At 39.6% G+C, this 12,259-nt stretch overlaps 1 protein-coding gene across 13 annotated transcripts in view; it reads left to right on the top strand.

Moving 5' to 3' along the window:
• The window catches only part of ncam1a (neural cell adhesion molecule 1a), a 231,807-nt gene that overhangs the window by 197,349 nt on the left and 22,199 nt on the right, over positions 1 to 12,259 (top strand). For all 13 annotated transcript variants that reach the window (XM_069145823.1, XM_069145824.1, XM_069145827.1 and 10 more), the window contains 2 exons: positions 6,273 to 6,397; positions 7,330 to 7,510. In XM_069145823.1, coding sequence (XP_069001924.1) covers positions 6,273 to 6,397; positions 7,330 to 7,510 — 306 coding nt within the window. The remainder of the gene's footprint in view (positions 1 to 6,272; positions 6,398 to 7,329; positions 7,511 to 12,259) is intronic.

Genomic DNA, 12,259 nt, shown 5'->3' with positions numbered 1-12,259 from the left:
TATTTCTTTATTTTTCTACTAACATTTGTCAGGACATGAAGGTTAACCGCCTGACTATGGAGTGATGTGTCGCATTATTAACTCGACGTGAGCTGTTGTGGTAGATCAGCGGCTTCAGATCTGACACTAACTGTAAGTGCTATTTGTAGATGTAGTAGCAGATCTACCATGTTAACACACCCGTGTAAAGTCAGCTGATTTATGGCAAGCGCATCACACTGCTTTTATTTTGAAATGAGCATTGAGCGATTCTAGGTCATGCTAACACCTTACTGGGATTATCTGAAGTGTACACTCAATATTGAATAACATAGATGAATGTGTAAATTAAACAAATACTGACATAAAATAAATACCGCAACAGAGGGGCGGAGCTAGAAAGACTTTTCAAATTAAAAGCCCTCCAGTTTCCCACAGTTGTCCAGTCATTTTCTAGGTTATGACTTGGACATGTGTTTCTTTCAGGAGGGGCAGGAGGTCCCAATCAATGATGTTAGAACGATTTATTTGACACGAGTAGCTCTCAGACACTTTTATTTTGTAGCTCTCAGAGGAAAAAAAGGGTTGGAGAGCCCTGAACTAGCCTCTCGAAATGGTCACTAAACACAACTTTACCTCCACAACACAAAGCTACAAGTTCCTTCGTAGCACTTACTGTTGTCATCTTGGATTTAGTGCTCATATTCATAGCCATTGTTTGGTTATGAAATCAGCTATCCTCCTCCTCCTGATTTCTTGTTTTTCTCATCTAAATGTGGAGTTTCATTTGTAAACCATTCTCACAGTCTACCTTAAATGCAGCAGGTCCGTTTCCCTCCATTTTCAGAGGTGTGACTGACACCGAATCAACAACACTTGCTCATATTTTATCATCATTTTGATCAGTAAAATCACAGCTGTTTGCACATTGAGCGACTAACCGATGTGACTGCTTACGACTTGAATTCCGTGGTTTACACAAACTCTAACGCACCATTTGAGGTAACAGTGTGGAGACAAACATGACTCGTATGTTTGCTAACTGGAGTAATTGTTGTATGTGTGTAGTTGCTGCTTTTACTTCCTGATGTTTGTTCTCTATGAGAATAATAACATTTTCCGGACACAGCCGTGACTTTAGGTTAGACTCTAACAGGAAGTGTTCTTCTGCAAGCGCATCACTCAGAGCAAATGTCACAAGTGCTTCTAGATCGTCGTGTGGTGCCGACTTCTGATTCTTCACGTGTTTGTGTTGTAGTCTGCAGTGTTGTTGTGTGTGTATCACACTTAGTTGGCATGGTTTGTACGCCCAGAGTTTCCTCTGTTCTTCTTTTTCACACTGATTGTTTCCACACAGAAGAAAAAAAAAAAAAAAGCAGCTGCTGTATTTTTATCTTTTTGTTTTTAAAGTTTTCAGATTGGCCTTTAATTCTGCTGCATTTTTTTTAAAATAAAAGAATGTGTCAGAGGAAAAGCTGCTGACTGGATGCATGAGGCAAATCAGGCTGCACAGTTTTGGTTGTATCTTCTCACTTATATCTTAAAATCAGCTCGAGTGCATTTATTTGGTTTCTTATTTATTGATATTTAACAACCAAAACTCGAGTCTCCACCTGCCTCATATATTCAGTTACATATTTTCACATGTATTCCCCCCCCAAAAAAAAAAAAAAAAAAAAAAAAAAAATCTGTTTTTATCGATATTTCTTTTTGCTGTTCTGTTTGTCATTTTGTCTCTAACATTCCTGTTTGTTTTTGTTTATTATGTTGACATGTTTTCATCATTTCAAAAATGTTCTGTATGTTTCCCATCCCTCCCCCTCCCCCCCCTCCCTCCCTGCAACCTCTTCTCCTTTTTTTCCTATATGTTTTCCTTTCAACCAATCATGTCCGCGCACATCATGTGACTTTGTCATGTGGCTCTTGCATGGTGCTGATGATGTCGTCTCCGCTGGCCAACAGAAGGTAAATTTTCTTTGTTCAGCACTGATCGTTCACTAGACTTTTTTGTTAAATTAGATTCATAGACGAGACATTCAAACACTTTGACTTTTATTTTGCCATTTTCCATTCATCTTTAAGTCATTCTGTAAATAAGTAGTAAACATTTAGTAAACATGACTCCAGTTTTATTTCATAATCTCCACTCATTTTAAAGCTCTCTCTCCATTCAGTCTAGCTGTGATCCGTTTGCACATTTTCCATTGCAAAGAAGATTATTTCCCACTGAGTGCCTTAATGTAATTTTAATACTGTAAGCTGTGCAATTGAAAATCAAATTTAGTAATATCAGACGTTTTTTTTTTTACATTTAAAGCGACATTAACATGTTTCTTATCAAGATAAAAAAAAAAAGTCCAGATTTACGCTTAATAAAGCCGTGAGCCGTTATTCAGTTCAAACTTACAAAAAAATGTAGACTTGTTCAAAGTTTACTGCATCACAAACAAGTCTTAGTGCGGTATCACGGCAAAGCGTGAAATAGACACGCTGCAAAGCGTGAGATGGCCACACTTTGGGCTGTGTAGGCGTGAAAGTTACACGTTTTGCTGTCGTGGACATGGCGTCTCTATTTCACGCTTTGCTGTGATACTGGGTTGAGTCTTGTTACACATTTCACATATGGTTGTTTCTGTCTATAGAGGCACCAAGAAAAGAGTCATTTAAATTGGACAGATTGATGAACTTATTCTTTCCTGGGAATGGAAACATGTACACTTTAAAATGTAGTGAAATACCTTTTTGTTTCAGGTGTCAGAAATAGAAATAATGCAGCGCCTATATATCTGTCTTTTTAAATCTACCTTTGCATTTGTTGTCTCACTTTGATATCACTTGGAAGATAAGATTATGAAGGTCTTAATGTCTCGTTTGGCCATAGTACTGGTCCACAGTGCCGCCAGTCATATGAGGGCTGCATTAAAGGTTTCACTTTAATTAATAAATCTAAGTTATTGGAAAAACTCACATTGTAACAAAGGTTACGAAGAAAGAACGAGATTGATACGATAATTTACATCTCATTAGTCTGGATTAGTCGAATAACCAACATCAGCCACCAAAGTGTTAACAGTTCATTTTAATCCAAACATACTTGTCATTTTTTTTTTGTTTTTTTTGTTAGATTTCCTGGTATTCTTTTTCTATTTTCAATACTTTGGCTTTAATTTGTGCCAAAATTCTCACTCCCAGTTGTGTTAGTATCACAGCATTATAAATTCTCTTTAAACATCCCAAGACACAAGCTCACAAAGTGACACTGACTGCAATCTGCATCGCACGCCCTGTTGGTCGCCCACAACGCTAAGTTTTCCTATTATTTCCTCCAAACAACCCCTACGGCTCCCGCCGTCCCGCTGATTGGACTCACAGCATCCCATCGCATTTCTGCAGCATGCAAGTTTCTCTCCTTGTTCTCGTTGCATCCTCCTTCTTCTTCTTCTTCTGCTGTTTCCCCAATCAAAATGTGGGTCCTGCCTGCATGTGTCTGTGTCTTCGATGTCACGAATCCTCGGGAGTTCAATTTCATACAAGGACACAAAACAAACGTAACATTTTAAGAGGTTTTGCTTTGCAAAATGCAGGTACTAAGAAACATTTAGCTTTTTTTTTGTTTAAGTAATATACTTAGGTTATGATATTAATCTCAGAAATCTGAAAAGAGCTCGAGTAAAACTGAACTGAAGGATAAATTTATTGTTAGTATTTTTCTTAGATTTATCTAATTTCCTTGGAAATTAGCTTTTATTTGATTTATTTGTCTATTTATTTTGGGTGGGCAGGAGGTTGTTTGTTTTTTTATTTTATCTTCCACACAAATTAACATTTCTTTTTCTAAATTGTTTAACTCTTTTGCACGCGGGTTATTATTATATCAGTGGCATTTACATTTTACTAAATTAATTTAAAACATTTAAAGTTGGACAGTGCGTTGCATTGCAATCATAATAGTAATTGGTTTGCGTTGCATTCATTCTTCACAGTTAATAGTATTAATAACTGTACAGATACTTCTCCTACATAATGATTTTCAGCATCACATGGAACTATGACCCCAAAAGTTCTTAATTATAAATGATTTCTGCATGTTTTCAATAACTTTTTTTCTTTCCTGACCACTTTTCTCTCACTGAATACCGGAAGATGAGGGAGGACGCTGTATTAGCTTCGGCTAACCACCCACATGCATGTTTAGTGTGAGGTCACGGGCGCTGCTCCGAAACTTCCCAGCCTGCATGGAGGACTCTTTTCTTTCGTTCTAACCACTCCTTTCTCTGTTTTAGCTGTTTCAGCAAATATTCAACCTAACCCGCGACGATGCTTGTTGATAACAACGCTGAATGTACCGATGCGTGCCTGCCTGCTGCTGTTACTAACCACCACTGTCTGATTTCACTTTTCAGCCTCTTGTCATATGTTCACTCCAGTCGGGTGGAATGCAGTTTTCAGGCAGTGCACTCGAGTGATTTACTTACTTCGAGAAAAAGTGCCTTCATGCATATTAATTTCAATATTTACAACCACTAACACTGACGATTGACATGTTAAATACTGGAGAAATTTTATTAATTTTTTTGGGCTTAGATTTAGTTCTGCATCAAATCACAGATATTATAAAATATTCCAAGTCTTTTTTTTTTCTGCTGCCTGCTTGTGGAGCTGGAAGCACCAGATTGTTAGCACAGGCCAAAGGCTGTAAAATCATGAGGTGGTGGATTTAATAACAGGATAACAAGGCTAACTATGTGTAACCAATACGTACATAATTGATGAGTTTGGGTTGTTAGTCTCCACCCTCGCAGTCCTCGCAGCGGCATGAGAGCCTCAGACACACTCACACAAAACACAGTGACCTTCCCTCCCACCAGACTATGTAAATGTTATTAAAAGTAATAGAGTAACATGTCCAATCAGAACCTACAGGCTCATTATCCGGCGACCCGGCAGTCATTACTCAGGAGGACAGAGCAGATAATGAGGAGGTTAAAGGAGAACAACACCTGAGCTGCTGGTTCGGAGGCAGCCACGCTGCCATCTGGGATATTCCACCTAAAGTCTATCTTTAATATGAGATATGAAATTCTCTTTAACTGTTGAGTTAAAACGTGAGTTAATGTTAGTTTTTACATTCCGCGTAGTATCGTCAGGTTTCCAATCAGATCGGTCAGATCCACCGCTGGCTCCTCCCCCAGCTCGTCCAAATATGGTCACTTCCTGCTCCAAACCGCTCCGAACGAGCAAAGATGGTGACGGACAGAATCTGAACTGGAGGATTCATAACGTTCACAAAACATTTGGTGACGTCACTGCTGATTGGCCAGACTTTCAAAAATCAATCTGGATATGACAAAAACTCAAAATTTGGACTTGTAGTCTGAACAAGGCTAAAACCTACTTGGACATAGGATAGTGGGAGATCATGGTTTGGGCTAAATAACTACTTTGTTAAGGTTAGTGGAAAGGCTGTGGTCGTGGTTAAAGGAAACTACCGCTGACTGCTAGGAGGAAACAGGAAACAAACATCGGTCTTTAGTGTCAAACTCAGACACTTTCTGACCCATTCATTGACGCCAACCTTGTACTTAAGAGGTTTTGAATGGTGGTGTTAAAACAATTTCACACTATTTCCAACTTCTCTTACGTAAAAGAGTCATAATTCACGAGACCACTAACGAGCGCTGAACAAATAAAAAACATAATTGGGCATTAGGTCAGACGCTGAAGGTTGTGGACGAAGTTGTTGGTTTTAATCTATTTCAGTCGTCGAAAGTATCGACATTTACAGAGAAACTTGAATTTTTTTTTTACTTCTCTTACAAATGAATATACACTTAGGTGGAGTATCCCTTGAAAACAAACACACCAATCAAGCTTCATGTAGATTGCTTTGATTTAGAGTAGAAACTGAGCAAAGATGAGGCTGAATCAATTCTAGAAATTATACCACAAGCTAAGTGTAATGTAACTCAATCTCTAACCCTGCTGCTGCTCGGACCTGCTAGATAAAGACCGTCTGTATGACATTAGGTCAACAAGGGACGGCTTCATTCACACCGTCATTAGGGACACGTCCAAATCGGCACCGGCCTCTGATTGCAGCGTTCACCAGTTCAAAGGAAAGCATCTTTAAAAAAAATAAAAAGTAAAGGCAATCAATTCCAACAGTTGAATCAGGAATCAGATCAACTTTTAGCTCGGCTGACCTCGAAGTCAGGAGCACACAGGAAGGTTTGAAGAGGACTAAACCGGTGTTTACGTGAACTAATCGCGCTCCTTCGGTTTGTCCTGTGTAGGGGAACCCACTGCCCCCAAACTAGAGGGCAAGGTCCAGAACGGGGGCAACTCTATCAAGGTGAACTGGATCAAGCAGGACGACGGCGGTTCCCCCATTAAACATTACCTGGTCAGATACAAGGCTGTGAGTATGCTGGGCAAGGAGGTAACCGGGTACCACTTTGCAGGGGTTTTTTTTGTCCCCAATTCTTCAATGTTTTTTGTGAAAAAAGAAAAAAGCAAGTACTAAAGTGCTTGTAAATGTTTACCAACCAACTAGAAGCAGGAGTAAGCTGCAAGGCTCTTTCAAAATAAAACACTTTTTTCTAGACATCCTTTTATTTTACCTCTAAAAATTGTTTATCTTTTGAAATACAGTCATGTTCCCCAAGTGGCTTCTACCAATTTGTAATGAGCAGTTTTCACAGGGGAGAAAGGGTGAGTGTAGATAGACCACGATCCCTGACTGGCTTCCCACCAGAGGACACTTCAACACCAGAGCCTCACAGACCACTGCCGGGGACTGAGACTGGTTTCGGTGTTTAAAATCAGTCAGCTTCAGTCAGTGTGCTACTTTTAGGACAAACATAAACCCCTCTCCCTCTTGTATTTTTAATGTGCAGGTTAAGTGCTTGTTAGCACGATGTCTCACGTTTCTACAACTCCGATTTATGTAGGTTTGGTTTCCCCCCAAAAAAGCTTCTGTTATTCAGATTTTAGCAGCTCAATTTCTAACTGTATTGAAACTGAATCAGGCCTTTTGGAACCATTTCCAAATGATAATTGGCGAGTGCTGTGTACATCTGATTATTTTTCTTTTTTTCAAATGCTAAAACGGTGCTGCAGATTCTTTTGGAGGTTAATCTCCTGTGAAACAAGCTAAACTGAAAAACATGCTGTGAGCACAACAACCGAGCACTTTGTTAGGTTGTAAAAGAGCTTTTTTTTTTTTTTTTTTTATCTTCAACAAGAACAGCCCTAGAAAATCCACTGTTCAAAATTCTCGACTGATCCTTTCCCGAGCGTCTGCAGAGAGTTACTCGGTTGAGGTTTGTCCCGTCTGCATTCCTTCCTCAGAAGCACGTATCCGACTGGAAACCAGAGATCCGCCTCCCCCACGGCAGCGAGTACATACTGCTGAGCGGCCTGGACTGGAATACAGAGTACGAGGTCCGTGTGGTGGCAGAGAATCAGCAGGGCAAATCCAAGCCTGGCATCTTCTCCTTCAGAACAGCTACAGAGCCCACCACCGTCCCAGGTACTACTCCCCTCATCCTCCCCCTCCTCCCCCCCCTCCCCCGAGCATCCACACACACCGGCCACAGTGCACGCGGGCCTCCACCGTGACCACCGAGGCTCTATTATTGGGATCCTTGACTTTTACTGGCCGCTTTATTCAGAGCTTGCCGGCTGCAGGGTCTGACGTGAATCATCTGTCTCTGTCTGCCGTGCGCAGGAGAGGAGAGAAGGATTGTCTTTATCGTTTCAACAGCGGGTAACAAAGTGGAAATGCATGATGCAATCTCCACTGAGGCGTGGATCAAATACTTATTTGCTGAGTTACGCAGAATATTGGAGCTCAAACAGCAGGCTTGAAATGACGAGAGGCCGCTTCAAAAGTCCCAAAGAACTGTGTGGAGTGAGCACAAACTTTAAAATGCATATGATGTGTTGAAAGGGTTGTATTACAGAAATATGAGCTGGATATCTTATGTGCAGGTTTCCCACAATTTAGGGAATTTCATGCAATATCAGGACATTTTTAAAACTCTTTTCCAGATATTGAAAGTCAGGGAATTTTATCATTTTTTGGGACCAAGTTGTGGAAAATCAGGGAATTTTGTTAACATTTTTAAATTTCAGTTGCCATTTATTGAAATAGGATATTTTCCATGTATTTTTTATTTCACGTATTTCCTGAGTGGCTTTTATCCCCTTTCTGTTCACCAACAAGTGTCAAACATTTCAGTAAAGAGATGACTTGTTTTGAAGTTGCTTAGGAAGGTAAACATGCAGGAAAATGTAGATTTCAAGACTGGCTGCTAAAAATAAATGTCAGAAAAGTTAAATGTAAAGATGTAAAATGACTCGAGCTTCTTATCGTTCCCATTTTGAAAACATCTTTGCACGTTGCAACACTTTTGCACTCGTGTCGGTGTGTTTTGACGGCTGCACCGACATCGTTGTGTGTGAAAATCATATTCGTGCAGCAGGTTTAAGCAGTGAAAAGTTTTGTACTGAAAAGTTTACAAATTTATGGGATTAAATGATGTGGCTTTTTCTTGTCTGCTCGGCACAACGGCAGCCTGTTTTTCTGTTCATTATAATTGAGTTTCAGCTTTTAAGTCAGTAAAAATCTGGGAATTTAACATTTGACTTAAGAGTGGGAACTCGAGCTTGATTTACATAAAGACTTGAACTATTGTTTATATTTACAGAAGCTGTCCCTTTTAAAAAAAAGTTAAGATTCATTTTAAGTTCTAGGAACTCAGCTAAAGCAGAAACGATTATTTTCACTTGGACACTAATTAAAATAGATGAAATGTGGCCAGTGAGGCGTTATTTCAACAAGAAATTTGGCGTTTCTCCACAATAGTTTATAACCACAGGGTGTCTTTGCAGTAATTAAAAGAAATATAAGATGTTGTTTGCAGACTAAAAAGCATACATAGATGATAATGCATGTGTGCCTCAAAGTCAAACTTAGATGTCAGTAGAAATTCAGGAGCGACTGGAAGCCGGGTCGCTCATCTGAAGTGTGTTTTTCATTTTACCGCCAGACTGTAATCTCTTACTTCCTCCTGTTAATGTCACACTTCAGCTTGCTTCCAATCCTTTCCTTTCGGACAAATACATGCCTCCGTGGTTGTTGTTGTTTTTTTTCTCTTGCACAGAGCAGCTTGTTTGCATCTTAAAAATATTGTGCTCACTCCACAAAATGTCCAGAGGCAAAGCTGCACAACATCAACAAGAAGCATCGAGTCCACATGAAGAGAGCAGAGTCTGACTCTGTGTTTTTCTCCTCCTTGATGCTCTGCTGCTGCAGATAGAACCAGACAGACATCAGTCAGACCCACAGCCTTCCCTCCATTTACTCCCAAACACTTCTCCACTCAGGTGGTCACGGTCGGCCTTCTGCTCTGTTGTTGTGTTGTGTGTGAAGAGCACTTTTTTTAAACCTGGGCTGCCTCCCCATTCCACCAAACCTGAGCTATCAGGCAGGTGAAACTTATTTCACGACCAACTATCCTTTTATCTTCTTGGGAAAACGATCTTTCTCTTGTTTTTTTTTGTCCATATCATCCCGCCTGTCTCGCCTTCACTCTCCTGTCTGCCATTTTCTTCCTCCTCAAAAGACGTGTTCGTTGCATTAGCCGTGTTTCCTTTGAACTGGCAAGTGCACATAAAGGAACAAAATTACAAACTAGATTTGAAGCAAGTTAACTGCTGTCCTGCAAGTCAGAAACACAAAAATGAGGGGAAAAAAATGGAGCAGGAATAAATCCCTATTTATTAGCGATGGAAATATTCAACATGTTATTTATATCTTACTGCACCAATTTAATCACCATAATTAGAACTGTGCTGATGAGTTGCACATGTTAAGAGGAAACTAAGAGGACATTTCTTCCAGTATTGGACCGATTTTTTTAAATGAAACATTGCAGATGTGTACTGTATGTTTCCATCATGTGGGTGCGTTCAAGAAAAACAAAAATAAACAATATAAATTATGCTAATGTTACTTTGCAAGGATTTGCAAATCTCCTGCTAGAATCCATCTAATGCGTTTGTGTCCCAACCAGCGGTGGTTTGGACCTACAGGCATCTGATTGGTTGAAGTTAGCCAATGAAAGACAGTGATTGACAAAGATTCATCCAATCTTTTTTTTTAGGTATGTTTTTTGGAAAGCTCTTTTCTAAACAGTTTCCAATGACGACTGCTCACATTTTCCTGTGTAACAAATACCTAATAAAACCTCTAATTTCAAAACTAACCTCAGACCAGTGAGAAAAAAAACAACCGGTCGAGGCAGATGGCCTCCAGGCTCTGAGCCTGGCTGTGTCAGAGGTTTCTTCCTGTTAAAGGGGAGTTTTTCCTTCCTTCTGTCGGATATTTCTTCCTGTTAAAGGGGAGTTTTTCCTTCCTTCTGTCGGATATTTCTTCCTGTTAAAGGGGAGTTTTTTCCTCGTAGCCGCTCACGTGGGAATTGTTCAATTGTTACGTTCTTCTGTACAATGTTGTAAAGTTCTGTTGTAAGGACTTTACTGTGCTAAGTGCCCTGAAATAATGTATGTAATTATGTAAATAAAATTGAAATGATTTAAAAACTTCGGTGCCCAGCCGTAGAATTCAAACCGTTTATTTGTGTTAATTTTAAATCTTCAATAAGAACTAATGGATTTGTGGCTAAGAGACAACAACTCGGTAAAAAAAATTGTAGGTGCTGAGAAATTAAATGGGGTTTGTTAACATTTTGAAAAATGGAGACGAGCACCAACTCTATCTTTGCAACTACTGTTAAATTAAGTAGGCAGACTTGTTTGATTTAACACCAAGACAGAAGTTTCATCATTTTTTCTCCGCAGAAAACCCATTTTTAGAATTATCAATATTTACATAGCCACTAAATCCTCATTCTTTTATTCACTGTGGTCGAGTTTTAAATTAAACAGGTTAATTACTTAAATGAACAGAGGAATTATTGTATTTTTCAAAATAGATATCCTAAAGAAAGAATAGCATGCATAAAGCTGTGATTATTCATTAAGATAATATAATTCCAGCTCACAATTAGGCAAAAATAGAAATTCTAGGTAATAGATAGCTTTTAAATGGAACAACAAAGAAAATTCATGACTTCATTTTTACTCCATATTTTACTTTCCTGTCTTTTTTTTTTTACTTATCGTCTCTTCATCTCTTTTTATTTTGCTTTCCCTTCATCTTTGTTGACATTTCCTGTTATTTTTTTCATTATTCTTTCTTATCTTTCCCTTCCTCTGCCATGTTTAGTGGGTCTCACAGTTCAGGATCCTTGGCTGACCTGAATAGTGCAGTGTGTGGCCTAGTTCGGTGGGGATGCAGCCCCGTAAAGTCTTTGCATGGTGCCACCTTCCAACTGGATTAATTTTGTTGTGTTCTTTACTGGAGACCCTAAAAACGCAACCGCTGCCAGTGCATGGCACATGAAGAAACCCGTTATGTTCTTTTTCATGCGCTTGCTGGGCAACAGCCATCTAGCAGTGGGAGGTTTGGATCACTTAGAAAATCTACCAGACAGTTCGAAGGGGCTTCATCCGAGTCAGCCCCCCTTTAATTCCCCTAATTACTTTCATTTCATTTTTTTTTTGGGGGGGGGGGGTGGATATTTTTAGTCTTACTTCCAAGCTGCTGGGTTTTTTTTCCCCCGTTCACTTCAAGGCTCGTGGGAAATTGCTGAGATTTATTTTTAGCTGCAACATCTGCATTTAATTCCTCTATTCCACTCGCAGTCTCGGAGCTGTTTTCGGTAACGATCACTCAAAACAGCTGCTCCTTTGTAAACACGTACGAGCTGAATACACTCCGTTCGCTTCGTGCAGCGCTGATGCAAGTTTGAGCCTCAGTCTGTTTAGATTTATTTTTCTGTTTTGAGACTCAAACACAGAAAGCGGTCACACACGTAAACAAAATATAAAATCTTTTCACGCCAGTAATTTGGATGCACTTCAGCATGAAGGATCTCTGAGAACATCTCAGCTTTAAATTTTCTCTTCTTTGAAGAAATTATCTGTTGAATCTGCCGTGTCGGAAGCACTGATTTAATTTGGCTCCTGGAGTTTCTGCAGGTACAGCTGGGGAGCATTTACTTCAGAATGAGAGAGGGTGAAATGCTGCCCAGCTGTCGAGAGATAAGATGCCATCGAAGCGCTCATGCCTGTAAAACGTTGGTCAAAATAAACTTATATGGATCCATCCAGATCTCCCCAGCTAAGGTTGAGTAAACAAAAAACATCTATTAAC

The sequence above is a fragment of the Embiotoca jacksoni genome, unplaced genomic scaffold (assembly GCF_022577435.1).
Source record: "Embiotoca jacksoni isolate LCO1_2020_lvr unplaced genomic scaffold, fEmbJac1.0.p SCAF_13, whole genome shotgun sequence".
Taxonomy (NCBI): Eukaryota; Metazoa; Chordata; class Actinopteri; family Embiotocidae; genus Embiotoca; species Embiotoca jacksoni.
This window is presented reverse-complemented; position numbering and strand designations above follow the sequence as displayed.